The sequence below is a fragment of the Misgurnus anguillicaudatus genome, chromosome 21 (genome assembly GCF_027580225.2).
Source record: "Misgurnus anguillicaudatus chromosome 21, ASM2758022v2, whole genome shotgun sequence".
Classification (NCBI taxonomy): Eukaryota; Metazoa; Chordata; class Actinopteri; order Cypriniformes; family Cobitidae; genus Misgurnus; species Misgurnus anguillicaudatus.
This window is the reverse complement of record NC_073357.2, coordinates 52,791,028-52,813,274: the sequence shown is the minus strand read 5'-3', so window position 1 is coordinate 52,813,274 and position 22,247 is coordinate 52,791,028. Positions and strand designations below refer to the sequence as shown.

At 39.2% G+C, this 22,247-nt stretch overlaps 1 protein-coding gene and 1 long non-coding RNA gene across 6 annotated transcripts in view; one reads left to right on the top strand and one right to left on the bottom strand.

Moving 5' to 3' along the window:
* LOC141353028 (uncharacterized) overlaps positions 1-21,077 on the bottom strand; it is an 81,203-nt gene extending 60,126 nt beyond the window's left edge. For both annotated transcript variants that reach the window (XR_012360069.1, XR_012360070.1), the window contains exons 1-3: positions 20,565-21,077; positions 3,739-3,869; positions 3,519-3,602 (exon numbers count right to left, since the gene is read on the bottom strand). This is a non-coding gene — a long non-coding RNA (uncharacterized lncRNA). The remainder of the gene's footprint in view (positions 1-3,518; positions 3,603-3,738; positions 3,870-20,564) is intronic.
* hnf4b (hepatic nuclear factor 4, beta) lies at positions 1,232-18,955 on the top strand. 4 transcript variants are annotated; one of them, XM_055213021.2, is made up of 10 exons: positions 1,236-1,687; positions 5,873-6,023; positions 6,481-6,575; positions 10,189-10,292; positions 10,608-10,761; positions 10,854-10,937; positions 13,824-13,976; positions 14,373-14,636; positions 16,571-16,690; positions 18,587-18,955. In XM_055213021.2, exons 1-10 carry the CDS (start codon positions 1,573-1,575, stop codon positions 18,712-18,714), a joined length of 1,368 nt encoding a protein of 455 aa, XP_055068996.2. In that variant the 5' UTR covers positions 1,236-1,572; the 3' UTR covers positions 18,715-18,955. The 4 variants fall into 4 exon arrangements, with proteins under 4 accessions (XP_055069005.2, XP_055069015.2, XP_055068996.2 ...); XM_055213011.2 differs by having other exon boundaries at positions 5,840-6,023; XM_055213030.2 differs by lacking the exon at positions 16,571-16,690 and having other exon boundaries at positions 1,232-1,687; positions 5,840-6,023.
* Positions 21,078-22,247: the final 1,170 nt, after the last annotated feature.

The following is a 22,247-nucleotide window of genomic DNA, read 5'->3' as shown; positions in this document are numbered from 1 at the left end:
AATCAACATATATTTTTATGTTACTTTAACTTAAAAAAATAGGTGAAAAAATGTCTACGTTATAGTAGTTACAGTATGTCAACTTATCACAGGTCAAAACTTAAATTAGTAGGTTGAATTGACTTCAAAACCAAGTTGTTTTAACTTCATGCTGCATTTTTTACAGTGTATACATTTGGTATATTTGTGATTGTGAACCACACAGTTGACGGTACCCATTAACTTCCATAGTAGGAAATCAAATACTATGGAACTCAATAAATATAGTCGGCTGTGTGCTCACCATTAAATCAAAATATCTAATTTTGTGTTCAACAGAATAAAGAAACTTATGTTGTTTTAAACCATAAGGATGAGTAAATGATGACACAATTTTTATTTTTGGGTGAACTATCCCTTTAACTCGGCCATATGAATTCATAGAGGTCTGGAAAAATATGATCCTAAAAACTACGTCAAGTATTTAAGCAAGTAAACCAACTATGTTCAAAAGTCACCACCAATAACATCTAAAAAAAAAAACTAATATTTGAGAAACAGCTACTGTAACTAGTACTATAGCAGTGCTATCATCACGTTAGACGACTATCATTATCATAGATCGTCTGATTTGAAAATCTATAGCAACACAATTCAACAAAAGAGCTCACAATGATCTTATTGTATCACATGAAATTCAAATCAAGTAAAAGAGAAAGAATGTAACGCAATAGCATGTTATCAAGCCACCTTTGATCAATTTCACAATTGACCTGATAGCAAATATACCAAAGGGCAAAGTCTGAAAATAAATGCTACTGGCTGTTTTCCTAAAGACAAAAGACACCAACATAAAACATCAAATAGACAACCCTGTGTCGGACTGGGAAAATGGGGCCTTAAAGGAGAAGTGAGATATTTTTATGTTTTTAAACTAACTCACATTACCATACATAGTCAACTATACTGCAAGTAAACCATTTGTACGTTGATTAAAAAGTCTAAATACTGTCGCTATATATCAAAGCACTGCATCCCAAGCAGCCCAATATACTTTGGCATCAATGACTAGACCACTTGAAAGAGTTTAGGGTAAGACTACCAACCTGACCAATGCCAGAGAAGGTAAGTGTTTGAAATAGTTTTTAAACACTTAATAAGCTGCTTTAAATTAAGCAAGTTAAAGGTTAAATGCAATTTCCCACAGAAGGGTTAGTCATGTTTACCTGCTCTAAAGCCCACCCCCTTATGATTCACCCTACACTGATAAGAGAACACTGAACACACAAGATCCTTGCTAAGTCTCTGTCTCTCCTACACTCTTTATCTTAAATCTTGGACATTAAGCACCTGTAGCAATTTAAAACGTTTCGGTCACCGCTGGGAGGCAATTTGCAACGAACAACAGACGACACCAGAGGATGTCTACATGATCTACATGACTAATGTTGAAACTTTAACATTTGATATGACAAAGCAAAATTGTTTACCAGTTCGGAGGGACTTAATCGGTCACTGACTAAAACACTTGGGTACAGTGCAGCAGTAGGCAAAATCTAAACCGTTGCCTACAAGATACTCACTCTACATACAATGAAGATCTCAGGAGCTTCACTGGACATGAGCACAGCCGAATATGGAGTAACCCTGGACCCTACGTTCACCATGTTGGAGTTTGACGGTCTCCGTGTTCTCCCTGTACAAACAGGTACGTGTGACCTCTGATCTAATGACATATGGCACAATTCATGACGCAACGTGATGCTGACGAACATTTTTCAGAGAAAATGGTCAAAAAATGGTCCCTAGCCGTCACTGGGGCAGTACCCTTTAAAAAGGTCCAAATATGTACTGTTTAGGTACCGATATGAATACATTTGGTACTAATATGCACTTATGAGGTACTAATATGAACTTTTAAAGGATTGGTCGATTTTCTTAGAAAAGTCCAGATAATTTGCTCACCACCACCACCATGTCGTCCGGGGTGTTGATGTCTTTTTTCGGTTCGGTTGAGAAGAAATTGTGTTTTTTTTAGGAAAACATTCCAGGATTTTTCTCATTTTAATGAACTTTAATGGACCCCAACACTTAAAAGTTTTAATGCAGTTTAAAATTGCAGTTTCAAAAAACTCTAAACGATCTCAAACGAGCCATAAGGTTCTTATCTAACGAAACGATTGTCATTTTTGGCAAGAAAAATAAAAATATGCACTTTTAAACCACAACTTCTCGTCTTCCTTCGGTCCTGTGACGCGACCTCACGTAATACATCATCACGTCAAGAGGTCACGGATGACGTCTCAAAACTACGCCCCAGTGTTTACAATTGTGGAGAAAGAGGACCGTTCTGACGTTGTTGTATGTCGAATGATACTAATTAATGTCTTTGTGTCAGTTTATTGTTTAAAATGGTCCGTAAAGGTGCGTTTCATATATGTAACACGTGATCTTTTGACGTCATTATGCAATTACGTGAGGTCGCGCTGGCTCGTCACACAGCCCGAGGAAGAAGAGAAGTTGTCGTTTAAAAGTGCATATTTTTTTATTTTTCTTGCCAAAAATGACAATCGTTTCGCTAGATAAGACCCGTATACCTGGTTTGAGATCGTTTAGAGTCCTTTGAAGCTGCGTTAAAACTGCAATTTTAAACTGCATTCAAACTGTTAAGTGTTGGGGTCCATTAAAGTCCATTAAAATGAGAAAAACCCTGGAATGTTTTCCTCAAAAAACATAATTTCTTCTTGACTGAACAAAGAAAGACATCAACATTTTGGATAACATGGTGTTGAGTAAATTGTCTGGATTTTTTAAAAGGAGAATGGACTAATCCTTAAAGGTACAAAGGTGTACTTTTTAAAAGGTTGTTTTTGACCCATGGTGGGTGGATGTCGGACGGAGCACATGCTGGGTTGAAGGTGACCCAATGTTGGGTTGATGTTTTGCAACATGGTATAACCCAACAGTTGGGTTAAAACAACCCAGCACTGGGTCAATTTTGACCCAGAGGTGTGTGTTCTGTCCGATATTTACCCATTGTGGGTCAAGGATAACCCAGCCATTTTTCTGACTGATTAAGATAAACGTTATGGATATTGCACCCCAACTAAAAAATTGACCTGAGAGCTGTCAATTTGCATGACTTCTATTTAAATGTGGAGAATTGTGATTCAAGTCAAGTCAAGCATGCATTTAACCACTTTCATTGTTAAAGCTCTTGCACACTTAAATCTTCAGGCCATTTTCTCATGAAATGACATCTCAATGACATGAGGTTGCATGCCATGAGTTGCTGCTACTTCAATTACTATCCGGCCACATGAGGACTTTTCAAAAGCCTACACTTACATCACGTCAAGCCGCTCCTGCTTTCCATTATAATCTCATTTTCTATACTCATTAGAAGCTCTGCTGAATCAGATGTACTGGATCCATCTTACCAAAGCATACGTGCGTGGGTGACAGAAGCATTGTAGAGTCTTAATATAAGATAACTGGCCTTTGAACCCAAAGGCGCTCTGCATGTAAGAGTATATTACCTCTCTGAGTGGGTTTAAAGCGCTGAGTGGATTATTTGCATGCATTAAGCTTGATTCCTCCAGGTTAAGATGGTAAGACGGTCACTGGAGTGGGATGCAAAACGGCGGCAATCAAATTCTGAGCACAATTTAATGCAACACATGAGGAAATTGAATTAAAATTTAGCTAACACTGCAAAATGAGTTGGGAAATGGTGGTATGTGCAGTATTCTCACTGACCGGTTCAAGGTAACAGGTTAAAGGAAGTTTCTTCTTTCTTCTTAAAAAGTAATAACACTTTGATGCTGGGACCCATGAACCCACTGGGTTGTTGGCTACATTTTTTTTTTCAGAATTTCCCATCTTCTCACCTAGTGTACAAAGATAAAGGATTAAACAGTATACTCTTGATAAGCATCATTACTTTTGTAGACATGGTTAATTTTGTCAAGAATATACAGTTAGCTGCGGGGTTCAGTACTGTAGTTTTATCTCACGCTAAACAGCATTGACATACACGATCAGCCCAGTGGGCTCATCGAGTATCCACTTCAACATTTCTTGATATTACTTGGAGTGCTACACACATCACATGAGTGAGGCCTACAGCATATGTAGACTAAGGCCCTGTACACACGTCAAATCTCTAAGAGACCTTCAAATGTTACAAACACACTATTTGGTTTAATCATTTGTAAATATAATGTCATATGTTAATAAAATATATATTTATATTTAATTTTGTGTAATATTAAACTGCACTCTTTTTGTTTTGATGATTGTAGCTGACAACTGGGGAGGATCCCAAATTCAGTATCTCAGAAAATTTGAATATTGTGAAAAGGTTCAATATTGAAGACACCTGGTGCCACACTCTAATCAGTTAATTAACTCAAAACATCTGCAAAGGCCTTTAAATGGTCTCTCAGTCAGTTCTGTAGTCAGTTCTGTAGGCTACACAATCATGGGGAAGACTGCCGACTTGACAGTTGTCCAAAAGACGACCACTGACACCTTGCACAAGGAGGGCAAGACACAAAAGCACAGTGGCTAAGACACACGCCTTTGGTGTGTGATACACCATTGTGTTCCTGAGCAAGACACTTAACCCCTAGTTGCTCCAGAGGCGTGCGACCTCTGACATATATATAGCAATTGTAAGTCGCTTTGGATAAATGCGTCAGCTAAATGAATAAGTAAGTAATAGGTCATTGCAAAAGAGACTGGCTGTTCACATTAAAAGAGAGGCGAAGGGAAGGAAAAGATGTGGTAGAAAAAAGTGTTCAAGCAATAGATAACCACACCCTGGACAGGATTGTGGAACACAACCCGTTTAAAAAAGTGGGGGAGATTCACAAAAAGTGGACTGCAGCTGAAGCCAGTGCTTCAAGAACCACTACGCACAGAAGTATGCAAGACATTTCAGCTGTCGCATTCCTTGTGTCAAGCCACTCTTGAATAACAGACAGCGTCTCGTCTGGGCTAAAGACAAAAAGGACTGGACTGCTGCTGAGTGGTCCAAAGTTATGTTCTCTGATAAAAGTAAATTTAGCATTTCCTTTGGAAATCAGGGTCCCAGAGTCTGGAGAAAGAGAGGAGAGGCACACAATCCACGTTGCTTGAGATCCAGTGTAAAGTTTCCACAGTCAGTGATGGTTTGGGGTGCCATGTCATCTGGTGGTGTTGGTCCACTGTGTTTTATGAGGTCAAAGGTCAACGCAGCCATATACCAGGAAGTTTTAGAGCACTTCATGCTTCCTGCTGCCAACCAACTTTATGGAGATGCAGATTTCATTTTCCAATAGGACTTGGCACCTGCACACAGTGCCAAAGCTAGCAGTACCTGGTTTAAAGACCATGGTATCCCTGTTCTTAATTTGCCAGCAAACTCGCCTGACCTTAACCCCATAGAAAATGTTTAGGATATTGTGAAGAGGAAGATGTGATATGCCAGACCCAACAATGTAGAAGAGCTGAAGGCCACTATCAGAGCAACATGGGCTCTCATAACACCTGAGCAGACTAATCGATGCCATGCCGCATTGCTGCAGTAATTCAGGCAAAGGGAGCCCCAACTAAGTGTTGAGTGCTTTACATGCTTATACTTTTCAAGTTCATACTTTTCAGTTGGCCAAGATTTTTAAAAATCCTTTTTTGTATTGGTCTTAAGTAATATTCTAATTTCTAATTCTGGGATGCTGAATTTGGGATTTTCCTTGGTTGTCAGTTATAATCATGGAAATTAAAGAAATAAACTCTGAAATATATTAATCTGTGTGTAATGAATGAATATTATCATACAAATACTACAGACTATGATGTTTACTCTTTTTCATCTAAGAGTCACTAATACCCAACGTTGTGCTTGCATCAGTACCAACACTCAGCCTGCAGCAGAACAGTGTAAATCTATGTGCCATCTGCGCAGACAGGGCTACAGGAAAACATTATGGTGCATCCAGCTGCGATGGATGCAAAGGGTTCTTCAGAAGAAGCGTACGCAAGAACCACGCCTACACGTGCAGGTGAGAACACGTAAACACAAACTCATATGTGTTTAAAAGATAACCATTTTCATTCACCTACATCAGACATGTTAGCATGGCCTTATGTTACATTGATATCAATAGAAGCACACTGAAAGCTAACATGGGTCACGTTACACGGGCCGTAACTAGGCATGTAGTATGTGTGTGAAGCAGAAGACCATAAGGCTGATTTAACAGCTCAGTCTATACAGCAGAAATGTTATTTCACAGATCCACGGGTGATGACTTTAACATTTTTCGTCTTCTTGGCAGGACCCCATCTATACATGATCATGGATGAATGTGTGCTATGAAACAATCTGTGATCTGTGACCGCCTTCATCAGAACCTGTATGAGTGTGATGGGAAGTGTTTGATGGGATTGTTTCGCTCCCTCTCTGCAAATGTGAGAATGACATGTATTGGATGTATTTGTGTGGGTGTGTTTGTAAAGGTTCAGCAGGCTGTGTGTTGTGGACAAAGACAAAAGGAATCAATGCCGATACTGCAGACTTCGAAAGTGTTTCAGAGCCGGCATGAGGAAAGAGGGTAAGATTTTATGAGTCTCTTTGCATGTTCCTGCAATGTCTGGACATGGCTATCTGAGTACTTCTGAATATCTGTATCACTCAAGGGTGAACATTTTCATTTTTGGGTGAATTAAGGTAAAGATATTGAAAAGTGAATGTATAAAAAAGTGAAAATATACACACACACACAGTACCATGCAAAAGTCTTAGGGCACCATGCCAGAATTATATTTTTTGTTTTTGCAATGTTATAGTGATCATATATAATTGTTTTTCAGTCTCTTTAATAGAATACATCCAGAAAATACAGGAAATGTGTATATATTAAAAAAACTGTATCAAAATGTAAGCTGATGTGTCAAGTTTTTATGGTAAACTCCCCTTCCACTTGAGCAATAGCAGGAAACTGCAGGATCTCTTAAACCTAAATAAAATTAAATCCTAATTTCTAATTTTAAAGAAATTTGTCTTTTTACTTGATTCTGCTCAAAAACGCTCAAGATGTGTTTTGTGCCAAGAGAGGTCACACTAAACACAGACGATGCCTAAAGAAATCTAACTTAATTTTTTTTTTTTAAATGTACATATTTCCTGTATTTTCTTAGCCTGACGTTGTCATACTCAATTCTAGTCAGAATTTGAGTCTGATACTGCTCCATTGGGCTATGATTATGGGGTGTGTCTCAACCGAAAAATGCCTCTGCACACAATTGGATAGACCTGCGACCAATCAGAGCAACGGAGTCTGTGACGTATGTTGAAATGGCGTCTTTTGCAGCCTGACCAAACTGCTAGTTATTAATATTTCGCTACAATGACACATTGTGATTATACTATGTCTGAGTTAGCGAACGTACATCAACATCTACTATGTTTACAACAATTAATTTATATCATAACATTAAGTATTTACTAAGGCTACGTTTACGTGGAAACGATCTGAAAAGAAACCGCAAAAGTGGCGTTGCGTTATCACTTTTTATTCCGCGTTTATACGAGCGTTTTTAAGGGGGAAATTTGCGTGCATATGGTGACGCAAAAGTGTGTGATATTCGATGTAGTATGCACTCCAGGTGACTAGGTGGCAATGTGAAGCACTGACACACAACTACACCAAGTCCGTGTGCCTGCGTACAACCTTCTTCCTGGTTCTCCCAGGTCTCGTCCAAAGCCGTCTGGTTTCCCACCGACGAATTGGTGCCTTCTCTGACCAGTAATACTAGCTGGGAATATTTCGTACAACTGCTGGAAAGACTTGTATATTTATCAGAGCTGCTATGGCAACTTGAAGGTCCGACGTATGGAAATAATCCGACATGTTTGTTGTTATTTTCCTGAACTGCCTGTGACGTAAACGCGTATGCGACGAGAGCCACCGTGAGCAGACTTTTGCGTTTTTACTCTTTAGACGAGAACACGACAGTAGATCGTTTAAGATTTCCACTCTGAAGGGTGGTTTCACTTTTTTGCGTCTTTAAGCCCCCAAAACACCGCCGCCGTGTAAACGAAAGGCACATCCGATAAAATATTTTTACGTTTTCACCCTCGAGCGTTCTCGAACAGGCCCTAAGTCATACAGTCAGACTATCTCTTACCATTTGTACGTTAGGTGAACTTCATCCACGACAATACCCATTACGTTGGCTTGAAAAATATCGAAGCCTAGCATGTCCCTCCACTTATTCAGCAGCCACGCATTCGGGCTTCCGAAAAGAAGCTGGCAATGACTGATAATTATATCCATCTCGTGCACGCCGAGTTGCATCGCCGTGATACCCATTTCAGTTGCTTCTTTAACTTGGTCCTCCATAAGTGCGAGCAAAGGAGAAACAACAATGACAATAGGGTTTTCATGTCCCGTCTTTCGTAACCACCATCGGAGCTAAGGGTAAAAGTCACAAAAACTGAATTCTGTAACAGTATTTAGACCACTGATCATTTTTTTTTAAAGCTATGGTTTCTTACACACACAAGCCCAAGACATCGCGGAAGATTTGTTGTTTAAACATGGCAAGCTTTAAACAGAGTTAGTAAATCAATTACTCAAAACAGACAAACTTTTTTTATAAGCTTTTCATGGTTTGTTAGTATAGGGCAATATTTGGCCGAGATTTAACTATCTAAAAAATTTGGAATCTGAGATGCAAAAAATCTAAAAATGTAGAAAAAATTGTCCAAATAAAGTCCTTACCAACACATTGCTTATATTTTTTAAATATATTTACGGTAGGAAATTTACAATAAATCTTCAATGAAACATGATCTTTACTATACTTTTATGTTTTATGGCATAAAAATCTATAATTTTGACTCAAAATACAATGTATTGTGGCTATTGCTAATATACCCGAGCTACCGATGACCGTGTTTGTGGTCCAGGGTCACATTTAAATCAAATTTGTTTTTAAATTTGAGATGTGATGTTAACTCTCCCCATTTATACTAATTACTTCACTGAAATAATACTGCTCAGGCATGTCAGATACAAAAAATGTTTTGATAAGAAATAGGGATGCACCGATACCACTTTTTTGGAATACGAGTACGAGTACTTGCATTTCAGTACTTGCCGACACCGATACCGATACCGAGTACTTAATAAAACGTAATAAAAAAACATGATTTAAATTTACAGGTAACAACTTTAGTCATATAATTTAACAAAAAAACAAGGGACTAGTTTTCCAGTTTGTTGTAAACGCTGCCTCTTTGGACAACAAAAGAGGCCTTAACCCCTTACACACCGCTCAAACATAGACATTTCTCAGACCGTGGTATCGATAACCGGTATCAGGGGACTTTTAATGAGTACGAGTACTTTAGAAAATGTGGTATCGAGGCCGATACCCGATACCAGTATCGGTATCGGTGCATCCCTAATAAGAAAATAAGAAAAGTCCTCTGTTGACCCCAGGTAAATTGTTCATTCTTCTAAGTATAATACTCATACTTTTGGTATTACAATCATAAGAAGTGAATGCTCAATAATGACTTATTTATAGAAACTAAATACTCTCTTTACCAATCACATCCACCTCCATTTGATCCAATTCATGAGCCATCACACAGCACGACTTCAACCCAAAACTCACAACTGTCAGAGACTGAGATTCACTCCAAAGGAAATAAATCAACCACCAGGAAACATGTCACATTATAAGATCCAAGTCTGACAATACTGCCGTATGACCAAAAAAATCTTTCAATTCCCAAAATGTGCCTACAATAACAAAACGCTCACTTTATGTTCTCCTCCAATGAGATGTGGCAACAGGTTTTTTGATACTCTGCTGGCATTCTGCTGTGATCTCTGTTGCCCGTCGAAGGTGCACAGACGGTCTACCATCACAGTTATTATGCAAAATTTTATTACAAATACTTGTCACAAAAACTGGTTTAATGAAATAAAAGTCTCAGTTAAACAAACTTTAACTTAAACACGATCACAAATTACACTATGAACAAAGAGCACCGTTTTGAAGCAAATTGGACGACATGGGGTGGAAGATCAAATCACGCAGCCAAAAATATTATGTTTAAAACACAAAAGCGTTCACCACTTATTGCTAAATGCTTTCTCCAATAATCAGGTAAATTGAAACAGTATTTCAGTCTTTCCTCGTCTCTTTCAGCTGTTCAGAATGAGCGAGACCGCATCAGTAGTCGAAGGGAAGGCCAAGGTTTGGGGACTCTCACCATCGAAGTGTTAATGCAGGCTGAGGCCTTTACACATCAGGTAAACTTTAATGACACTTAAGTGGGTCTTGGAGGCAATACGGTTACAAGAGGCTGTGCTAGATTGTGAATTTGTTGAAATGTGGAAAGGCACATTATAAACCTTATCAACTTGACTTATAAACACTACTAAGGTTGACCAACAATTCTTGCTGAAATGAGTGCACGATTTCCACTTCCACAATGTTCCAGTCCACCAATGGAAACAACATATCACATCTACAGCTCTTATATAACATACTGATTATGTCCTATTACAATTTCTGTTCCTGATTTTGTCCTGTTATAATGGAAAGAGTCCTTTTGCTTCTTACAGCATCCCTCTCTAAATCCCATGAGGGACATCAACAGTAAGAAGATAGCTGGCGTGGGTGATGTGTGTGAATCCATGAAAGAACAGCTCCTGCTCTTAGTGGAATGGGCAAAGCGCATCCCTGAATTCTGTAAGCTTTCAGTGGATGACAGGGTAGGTCTACACCTGGACTTACTTGTTTGATCATTTGTAACGCAGGCAATAAAAGTCTCAAGTTGTTTGTCTGTGTTTCTATCTGTGCACAGGTAGCACTGTTGAGAGCTCACTCTGCAGAGCACCTTATCTTAGGGGTCGCACGCCGTTCACTGCCCTACAATGATGTCATTCTGCTGGGTAAGAAACAATTAAGACAGGACAGACAAACAGACAGACATAGACAGAAAAGATATGAACAGAGATAAACAGGCAGGGGGGCGGACAGATAGACAGACAGAGGTAAATAAACAGACAGAGACATATACACTGACAGGCCACTTTATTAGGTACACCTTACTAGTACTGGGTTGGACCCCCTTTTGCCTTCAGAACTGCCTTAATCCTTCGTGGCATAGATTCATCTAGGTACTGGAAACATTTTGGTCCATCTTGACATGATAGCATCACGCAGTTGCTACAGATTTGTCGGCTGCACATCCATGATGCAAATCTACCGTTCCAGCACATCCCATAGATGCTCTATTGGGTTGAGATCTGGTGACTGTGGAGGCCATTTGAGTACAGTGAACGCATTGTCATGTTCAAGAAACCAGTCTGAGATGATTCGCGCTTTATGACATGGCACGTTATCCTGCTACAAGTAGCCATCAGAAGATGGGTACACTGTGGTCATAAAGGGGTGGACATGGTCAGCAACAATACTCAGGTAGGCTGTGGCGTTGACATGATGCTTAATTGGTACCAATTGGCCCTAAAGTGTGGCAAGAAAATATCCCCCACATTATTACACCACCACTACCAGCCTAAACCGTTGATACAAGGCAGGATGGATCCATGCTTTCATGTTGTTGACGCCAATTTCTGACCCTACCACCCGAAAGTTGCAGCAGAAATCGAGACTCATCAGACCAGGCAACGTTTTTCCAATCTTCTATTGTCCAATTTTGGTGAGGTCGTGCGAATTGTAGCCTCAGTTTCCTGTTCTTAGCAGTCAGGAGTTGCACCCAGTGTGATCTTCTGCTGCTGTCGCCCATCCGCCTCAAGGTTCGTAGTGTTGTGCATTCAGAGATGCTCTTCTGTATACCTCGGTTGTAACGAGTGGTTATTTGATTAACTGTTGCCTTTCTATCAGCTCAATCTAGTCTGGCCATTCTCCTTTGACCTCTGGCATCAACAAGGCATTTGCGCCCACTGAACTGCCGCTCACTGGATATTTTCTGGATATTTTCTTTTTCTGGCCATTCTCTGTAAACCCTAGAGATGGTTGTGCATGAAAATCCCAGTAGATCAGCAGTTTCTGAAATACTCAGACCAGCCCTTCTGGCACCAACAACCATGCCACGTTCAAAAGCACTTAAATCACCTTTCTTCTCCATTCTGACGTTCGATTTGAACTGCAGCAGATCGTCTTGACCATGTCTACATGCCTAAATGCATTGAGTTGCTGCCATGTGATTGGCTGATTAGAAATTTGCATTTACAAGCAGTTGAACAGGTGTACCTAATAAAGTGGCCGCTGTATGTAGATAGATAGACATACAGACAGACATAGATAAAGAGGTATATAGACAGACAGACAGACAGACAGACAGACAGAACAATATAAACAGAGATAGATAGACAGAAAGACAAACAGGGGGCTGGACAGAAAGAGAGACAAAGGTAAACAGAGAGACAGACATAAAGATAGACAGACAAAAATACAGAACAATATAAACAGAAAGACGGACAGAAAGATATAAACAGAGATGGACAGAGAGACATGGGACCGGACAGACAGACATATAGACAGATAGATAGACAGACAGACAGACAGATAGATATAGATAAAGACACATATAGATAGACAGACAAAACAATATAAACAGAGAAAGACAGACAGACAGACAGACAGACAGACAGACAGGGGACTGGACAGCCAGACAGACAAAAGTAGACAGATATAGAAAGACAGAAAGATAGACAGACAGAAATACAGAACAATATAAACAGACAGACTGACAAAAATATATAAACAGAGATGGACAGAGAGACATGGGGCCGGATAGACAGACATACAGACAGATAGACAAATATAAACAGAGATAGATAAAGATAGATAGATGGATAGATGGATAGATGGATAGATGGATAGATGGATAGATGGATAGATGGATAGATGGATAGATGGATAGATAGATAGATAGATAGATAGATAGATAGATAGATAGATAGATAGATAGATAGATAGATAGATAGATAAACAGACAGACAAATGTAGACAGAGATAGAGAGACAGACAGAAATACAGAACAATATAAACAAACAGACAGAGGGACAGAAAGATATAAACAGAGATGGACAGAGAGACATGGGACCGGACAGACAGACAGATAAAGTTAGATAGAGACAGACAGACAGAAGGATATAAGCAGACAGACGGACCGGCGGCCAGCCAGATACATACATTTAGATAGACAGACAGACAGACAAATATAAACATACATAGACAGATGGAAAGGGGTCGGACAGACAGACAGACAGACAGACAAAATAATGAAGAAAGACATATATATAGACAGACAGACATATAGATAGACAGACTTATAGACAAAATGATATAAACAGAGATAGACAGGGGGATGGACAGACAGACAGACAAATAAAGGTAGACAGACTGACATATAGATAGACAGACAAACAAAAAGATATAAACAGAGATAATCAGATGGACAGACAGACAGGTAGGTAGATACAGAAGGAGAAATGGACAAATGTAGGTAGACAAACTACAAACAGACAAAACAAACAGATGTAGGTAGACAAACATACAGACAAAAAGATATAAACAAAGATAAACAGACAGACTGACAGGCGGTTGGACGGACAGATAGACAAACAAATAGATAGATAACAGAGACAGACATACATACAGAAAGATAAAAACAAAAATAGACAGATCACTGAATGGACAAACAGAGTCAAGTCTACAAACAACCACTTAAAAGCAAAGCTCTTTAACATACTGTACATGGAACTTTTTGCATCTCTGTGGCTACTTCAGTACGCAGTCTTTTTTTGCAGCGAATGACTTCATCATTCCAGTAAGAGGCACGGAGCTGGAGATGTCTAAGGTAGCGGCTCGTGTCTTGGAGGAGTTGGTTAGACCTCTAAAAGAGCTGAACATCACAGACACTGAATTTGTTTGTCTCAAAACCATCGTCTTCTTTGCTCCAGGTGAGTTTGGGATCATCGCTGTCTGTCGTGGTCTCTGTGGTTTACTCCTGGCACGTACACACCAATGCCAGGGGCTTTTCCACTTGTTCCTGGCCCGATTTTCTTTCTGCTGTTTTACAAGGATCTATTTATATACAGTATGGGAGGTTGTTGTAGACTTTACTGCTTGTTGGCCCGATTTTCTGATTATAACAGCAGAGCCAGGTTGGTCAGTAAGACCAGACATCTGTCCAAAGTGTGTAAGAGTCTGTCTGAGATTACAGCTTACGCAAATATACATGCACAGAAATGCAAAGACACCCAGAACTGTGACCAGAGTGATTATTTTCATGCATTGAAATGACACAACACCTTTACTATATTTGTTGTTGCGACTGAACCCAGTATATGTTTTAGACTGCCCAGGACTACAGTGTGCCCAAGCTGTGAGACAGTTGCGATTTCAGGCCCAGTTGCTCCTGGACGAGGCCACTAGCGAGCAGCGGGGACGATTTGGGGAGCTTCTGTTGTTGCTGACCACCCTTCAGAGTGTTGCCTGGCAGATGGTTGAGCAGCTGCAGTTGATGCGTCTTATGGGCAAAGCCAACGTGGACAGCCTGTTAATGGAGATGCTACTTGGAGAAGAGGCAGCCAGAGGATCTGAATCACTGCCTGTCACAGGTACAAAGACCTACCATGGCTTAATCCTCATAAATGTGTTTTTGTCCAAGAACATGAGAGTAAATGAAGAGTTTGGTTCCAAAACGCGATAAACGCAATCTTTACAAAAATCGTTACCACCAAAATCAGTACTGTATCAGGTCAGTATTAAAAATGAAATTCTTTATTTTAATCCAAATCTGATAGCCGCCGTGTTATTCTGTCATCTTTTCTCCCTTTTACCAAACTGCAGCAAACGGCAGTTCTCCTTCTCTGCAGGATGCAATAAATCCGCTCAACAAATCCCAGGGCACAATTACACGCATTGTAAACAATAATGGTGGCACGTTAAATACACACGGAATCCTAGTTTTCTTCATCTACTTTGTACTTCGTAATCAACAAACAAACAAAAACAAAATTTTCCATAATTTAACTCGAAGTCAACGAAGATCAAGCAGGACCAAAACGTTTTACAGCTGATCGCTGTCAAAAAAGTTCAGCGCCGATGTCCCAAGGATGACAGCAGCAATGACAGTGTTCTTAATATGACAAAATAAGTGTTTTAATTAAAGGCAGAGTAGGCAGGTTTAACTCTAAAAAAGTCTGAAACACTTTTTCCAAATTTGTTTAAACTGTCTTTATATACCAATACATAAGTAAAATGTAAGTGCTCTGAAAAAGAGAGTATAAAAATCGAGTGTCTGTAGACCTCTCACAACTGTTTTAAACACAGATAATTTTTCCATTCACTCCACCCCCTCCCGAGTTTCTTCTAAAGCCACGCCCCCAAAACACATGAGCGCGCGACGCTGACCTGCTGGGAGAAGGAAGGAACGCGGTGCATGTAGTAACATGATGTCAAAATCACATGTAATAATACACCTAACTTTATCACTATGAATATAAAAAAATACGATAGCTTTAAGAACTCACTATTAAGCTAGCATATCAATACTGGTAAAGTTTAAAATATATTTTGTTTGATTCTGTAACAAACGAGCTAGTTATATTTATAAGACAAAGATAAAAACAGGTTGCATTGATACAAGTTATTTTATTACCATCAGTTACACTGTGTGATGAAGGTGAATTTCGTGATTTCTTCATTTATTCCTTTTTTTGCCTTGTTTGCCTTCGCTGACTGCATATGCAGGTACTGTGAGTTCTGAATGCTCTTTCTTTGTCGTACCTTTGCTCTTCCTAGAGTGCCTCGTGCACGTTCAAATCATTCGGGTGTGCTCATGTGTGGGCAGATCCCGTAGCAACAGGGGTGGTGCCATGGTCGCGAGAGAGAGTGATAGTCGCGCAAGCCAATCATTTGTTTCGTCCCGAATGGAAATAATTAGCTGTGTTTAAAACAGTCGTTAAAGGTCTACAGACACTCGAGTTTTATACTCTCTTTTTCAGAGTACTTACATTTTAATTATGTATTGGTATATAAAGACAGTTTAAACAAATTTGTGAAAAAAAGTTTTTTAGATAATTCCTGCCTATCCTGCCTTTAATTCCATTAATGTTTATTTTTGTTTAATCCGTGTATACCACTAGTCAACTAAATGAATATAACATGGCAAAGATGAATGCACATTTATATATTGATTCAATAGATTTATAGCATTTTGAAAAAAAACTTATAATAAATCTTTGAAAATCAAATTATGGATTTGTATTTTTTATGTTATTAAAACCTAAAGATGCTATGTGAAAGTTTGTAACAGAAAAAAGTGGTTTTCATCTTGTCACTTTCTTGGTATAGATAACACGTTTTTACCACAATTAGTCAAAATTGATTTATTGCGTTTTGGAACCAAACTCTTTAAATGTAGAGCAAAGTGAGAAAGTCTGAGTTAAGATAAGACCCAACATCAGACTTCTCTGCAGCTAATGTATGAACTGGTTAAGATGGAATAATAATATTAAACAGTGCAGTGTGTTTTTCTGCCTCTCTATAGAGTCAAATCCTGGGCCACTTATATTCACCGCGCCTATAGAGCCAGGTCTCTGCAGAGAGATCTTGACAGATCATATCACACTGCCTAACTTCACCTCAGTCATCCTCCCGGTACCCTCCTGTGAGTATCATGAGCGGGGTTAGGGCTAGGTAGAAGAGCACTTAAGCTTATTTGTACAGGTCTCAATGTAGCATTGTGCCAGCATGTTGATTGATATATCATGTGACATACGTTACATTGACATAAGTTAGTCTTTAACTGGAATGATGTTAAACAAGTGCAATTTAACCACAAGGGACAGCTGTTTAATATATTTATTTGCAAGCCGCATTAGCGCTTTTGGACATTTTTTAATAAAACAATGCCTATCCTTCATTTTCTTTGTTGGGTAACTCCTCTCCTAGGGGCTCACAGGATAGTAAAGTGTCCATTGAAAGAACACTTCGGGATCTTGCCAGTAGTAGTAGGCCATCCTACTGTTTGAATACTATGGCTGAGTCCGAAGTAGGCCTGCATGATGGGTCGCATGCAGTCGTCACACGTATCTCTTTGGTGAAGCCGGTTCCTTGATTGGTGGGAAATGGCCATCACCTGCTTTCATATGGCGCGGCATTTACTACACAGAGCTGTACTGCCCTACATAGGCTAAGTGCAGTAACTACGCAAACACTGAAACCGAGAAAAATGCCCTTAAAGTTTTTCACACCAGCCAGTCAAACATGTTACTGCAATGTTGGCACACAAAATTGAACCAGGAGACTTTGTCACAAGACACAGCAGATCTCACAAAGCCCATTTCAACCCTTAACTCAATTTTAACCAAATGTGTAGTTGCTGCGCTTTGGCTTTGTGGGGCAGCGTAATTTACTTAAAAGCTGGGCAATATTGCATTCATAATCGCAGGTGATTCATCCGAGATTATGAATGATATATTTCCCAGCTTGTCAGTGAACCACGGCTCTGTGTAGTAGATGCCGCTTTATCTAAAAGGCAGGTGATGCCGATTTGTTACTGGTCGGGGAGCCGGCTTTACTGACGAGATGCGTGTGACGATTGCATGCGATTTATCGTGCAGGCCTAGTCAAAGTCTCTAAAATGCTGCCTTCGGAGGTAACTTCAAGGTTTTTCCCACAATTCTATGCGTGTGTATGCGCTGGGAATGGGATTGGTCGAGGCTGGTCGAGTTCGAAAAATAAAATGGCGGTCAAGAATCAAAGGCCCTCTCAGTTTATATTTCAAACAGAATCTCACTACGCTGCCTACGAAGATTGTCCGAATGCATTTCCCGGCGCTGCCTTCATGCCTCTGAAGTCATTAGGTGTGTTTGAGTTCATGCGGCGTTGCGCAGACAGATCCGTGAGGTTTGCCGCTTGCAGTTGAAGGAGGAGTTGAAGACGGAGCCGATAGGTCGGACACCTACTGCTTGCCGTAGAGATGTGTGCACCGTGTTTCCATTTTTTTTATTGCGAATGAAGTGAATTAGATGGTGAATGTGTTAAAACAAACCTTTTAATAAAAGTTGGAAAACATATATTTTATTCATATAAATTGCATATTAGTGGAACTGAAAGTTGGATTAAACATAAAACGGACGTGATCGTGATCAGTGAGGCGACCAATCACGAAGAGCTGTGTCATCATCAGAACTCCGTCCAGTCGCTCTGGAGAGGCTGCGCCGGCTGCGCAACTCTCTAAACGCTCTTGTGGTACTTTAAAACCATACGTCAGTCACATGCCTTCAGCACCAGCTCAAGTCGGACAAAATTTCTAACCGCATGCACTGCTTCAAGTCAGCAGCCGATTGGTCTGCGCAGTGTCGCATGAAGTCGAACACACCTGTTGCCTCATGAGGCAGCGAGGCAGGCAACAAGTCAGCTTATGAAGCCTATGAATTTGGACATGCTACTCGCGTCCCCTACTGCTTTTCGCCTATTATACAGTATAAAAGTAGGCAGTTTTAGATGCAACCTAAGTAATAATAATGTTATTTTTTGTCTGGCCTTTTGACCCAAACAGCTCTGCCTGAAGATCCCTTGCAACACACACATGCTGTGCCTGAGGTCTTTACACATGGGGAACCAGCAGACATGCCAAGAGAAATGGCCAACAGTCTCGCCATTCCAACTGTTCACACATGCCTTTAACCACAGTTACATACACGTCCCCAGTTATAAACCCTTCACATTCACTAACTCGGACATACAGATGAACACACTACCTAAAATTGAAGTAGTTATTATTTTGTACACAGTAGAGATATTTGCATCATAAAAAATGCCTTTGGTGACTGTAAAACTTGTATTTTAATGTTAAATATACCTAATTTGGGTAGTGCATTTTATTACAAATAAACAGAGAATAAAAGTTTTAAGCTATGTAAAAACATTTCCGAATGAGATCACTGGTTGATGATTGTCTAATTTATTGGATGGTGACATGGCAGGGGAGTGTGCATAAACATTACAATTCAACAAATCTCATATGGGTTCATAGTTCGATCAGATAGCATGCGTCACGCATATGATGGGTAGTTTGACTTCATGTCTACAACAGATTGCCTGATTGATTTCTACACTTTTTGAAACATCAAGGATTGTCTGTAGACCACATGCATGTTAATATTCTTGCCTCGTATGACAAGATTCTTTTGTAATCAGTAAACAGAGGATATTTTGGAAATGAAAGCTAAAATTTTAATTTGGCTCAGGCTAATGTTATCTTAATCCTTTATTTTTTGTTTCTCAGCCAGGGGGCGGTGCCCACTAGGCTGCCTCAACAAACTTCCAAAGGGGCCTCAAGATGATTTTTGTTTTTAATATTTTTATTATTAATGTAATAATACATCTTTAGTTCCGCCAAACTCTTTATTGGGTTAAAACACACTTTAACACACTTTTAATCATAAGATAAACAATGCATTTACACAAACATTCAGCAGAGGGCGCCATAGGCCTACAAAGATTCATAGACCAAATGAAGGTATCCTTATGATAGGACAAAGCAATGTAATGCTATGTTTGCTTGGGCTGAGCTGCCTGTACATTTAAAACAAGTTATTGATGAAGCGAACAGCTATTGACCTACACCACACCATAGTTTAGACATGTAACTAAAGTATGCATACATTGACAATATAATAAGTAAGTATTTACATAACTATATAACTACAAACCTATCTTTAAAAATTTGTTAAACATTGAACAATTATTAAAATGTGTTTTACATTATTTAAAAACGCACGCTCTTCACTCATTCATCCAATGAAAGTACATGAGGGGCGGGGCAATGAAGTTAATTTGCAGGATTCGATGTATTTATATTTATTAATATGTTATTAAATATGACTCCCTTTTCAGAGCGTTAAAAAGCTTTGGTTTGGTTAAACGTAACATAAATTCTGGTCACATGTGTCATGCTACAGAAGGGATAATCTGACTCATCAGAAGTAAACACAGGGTGCTTATAGGTCCATACATCAATATAGACATGGAAGAAAAAATATTTGCATCCCTGGCAACAGTCGTCACAGCGATATGTGTCCAAATATCCAAAAAAAAAACGCGTATCCAACAAGACCTTTCTGTTTCCCGCCATCCTACAGTCCATTGAGTCATAAACCCACACGTGCTAATCTAACGTTCCAGTCGCGTCAAGTTCAATGGAATATTCAGTTTCAGCACAAGTGGATCGATTACTAAGTTAATAAACAGTGCATGGTTAAACGACTGGCTCAATACTGTAATGACACTTGTTAAGAGCGTTTTAACTCAATTTAGGGACATCTGGAAATTGGAGGACACGTGCAATCGTGACGTTGTAAAAGTCAGCTGTGATTCACACGTGAGGACGCATAAAACCTGGCGTCCCATCAAGTTAAATGGTGCATATAAATTAAAGTTTTATACAAAATGTGTCAAGATAGTTCGTACATTTCTTTCTTTACCAACAAATGCTCTCAAAAGTAGCCAAAGTAAAGTAGAAATAGGTTGCTTACTTCAGGCGTCTGAAGACACGGCGGAAGTGTGGTTCAGATGACAGGTAGGCGGGGTTTAGACCAGCTGCGCGTTTAATTATCCAATATGCCGTTGCGTAAAATGTTTTAAAGTCAGAACCACTGGTGAGTTCAAGTCATGTCTGATATATAATCTTAACAAAATGACACGCAAAACCCCACAATAACGTCGTGAGAAACTCTGTATTTTCTCTAAGCACTGAGTTTACAAGAAGGGGCGTGTCAGTGCACTCTAAGAAAGGATGTGTTAATTTTTTACACATTTTTTGTGTTATGCTTTTAACACATTATGTGTCATTTTGTGTTAAAGTCCACAAATTTCATTGCTAAAAACAACGTTGTTTTGTGTAATTGTTATAATACAATATGTTTGCGTGGTTTATAGTAAAAAACATTATTTTCCAAATACCGTACATTTTTGTAGCTCCAGCTTTTGCTCTCTTCCTGAAATGCACGGATTCGAAAAGCTCTGTGTCCTCCAATCTTTACATTGTGATTGGCCTGAATACCTCTGACGTCGCTGGAAATGTGACGCTCCTTACCATGTTTAAAAGATTCGTCTATTAACAGGAGTTTACGCTGGAGACGATAACTTGCGTCACCATTTGCTTTGGGGTTTGTACCTTTTGTTTTTCATTTTTTATGAGTAGGCCTACCTTGCTGTATTTTTTTTTATTTATTATAAGGCGGTCCACTGTCGTCTTGCGCCAACATACAACTAAACACGACTTACCAGCTCATAAATGCAAACAACCCAGGAGAACTTGAACATGCTTGGTGCGGTGTCATAAATAATTTTAACTATTATGGTTAACACCTGTTCACAAGTTTGCATTAACATGTTGTCATAATGATAATAAAGCATATTTGGCATGCTGTCTAAGGGGAAGGCTATGAACTCAAAATTGCAGCCAGAACCCAAAGTACACCCCCCTCCCCACACACACTTACAAAAGAAGATGTTTCAATAAATTATGATAGATACACAGCTGATTGTAACCATTGACTGCATAGTAGGAAAACAAATATTATGGAAGTATTGTGATAAATGATGTTTGGATAAAGGATGGTAAGCACACAGCTGACATACTTGAATTCCATCTTATTTGTTTTTCCTACTTTGGAAGTCAATGGTTACAATCAGCTGTGTGCTTTCCTTCATTTATCATAATATCTTCTTGTGTTTATCAGAAAAAAAGAAACTCATACAGGTTAAGATCAACATGAGAATGAGAAAATTATGACAGAATTTTTATTTTTGGGTGAACTATCCCTTTAAAGGAATAGTCTACCCTTTTGCCATATTAAACTATGTTATTACCTCAGCCTAGACAAATTAATACATACCTATCTTTTTTCAATGCATGCACTGTACAGCGCGTTGTGAATATGTTAGCATTTAGCCTAGCCCCATTAATTCCTATGGTACCAAAAAAAGTCTTTAAATAGGGAAAACACGGAAGTGTTTGGTTGCTTCCCTGTTTGGTACCATAGGAATGAATGGGTCAAGGCTAAATGCTAACACATTCACGACACGCTGTACAGTGCACGCATTGAAAAAAGATAGATATGTATTAATTCGTCTAAGTTGAGGTAATAACATAGTTTAATATGGCAAAAGGGTAGACTATTCCTTTAACTTGGATACCAGCCAAGAGAGAGGTC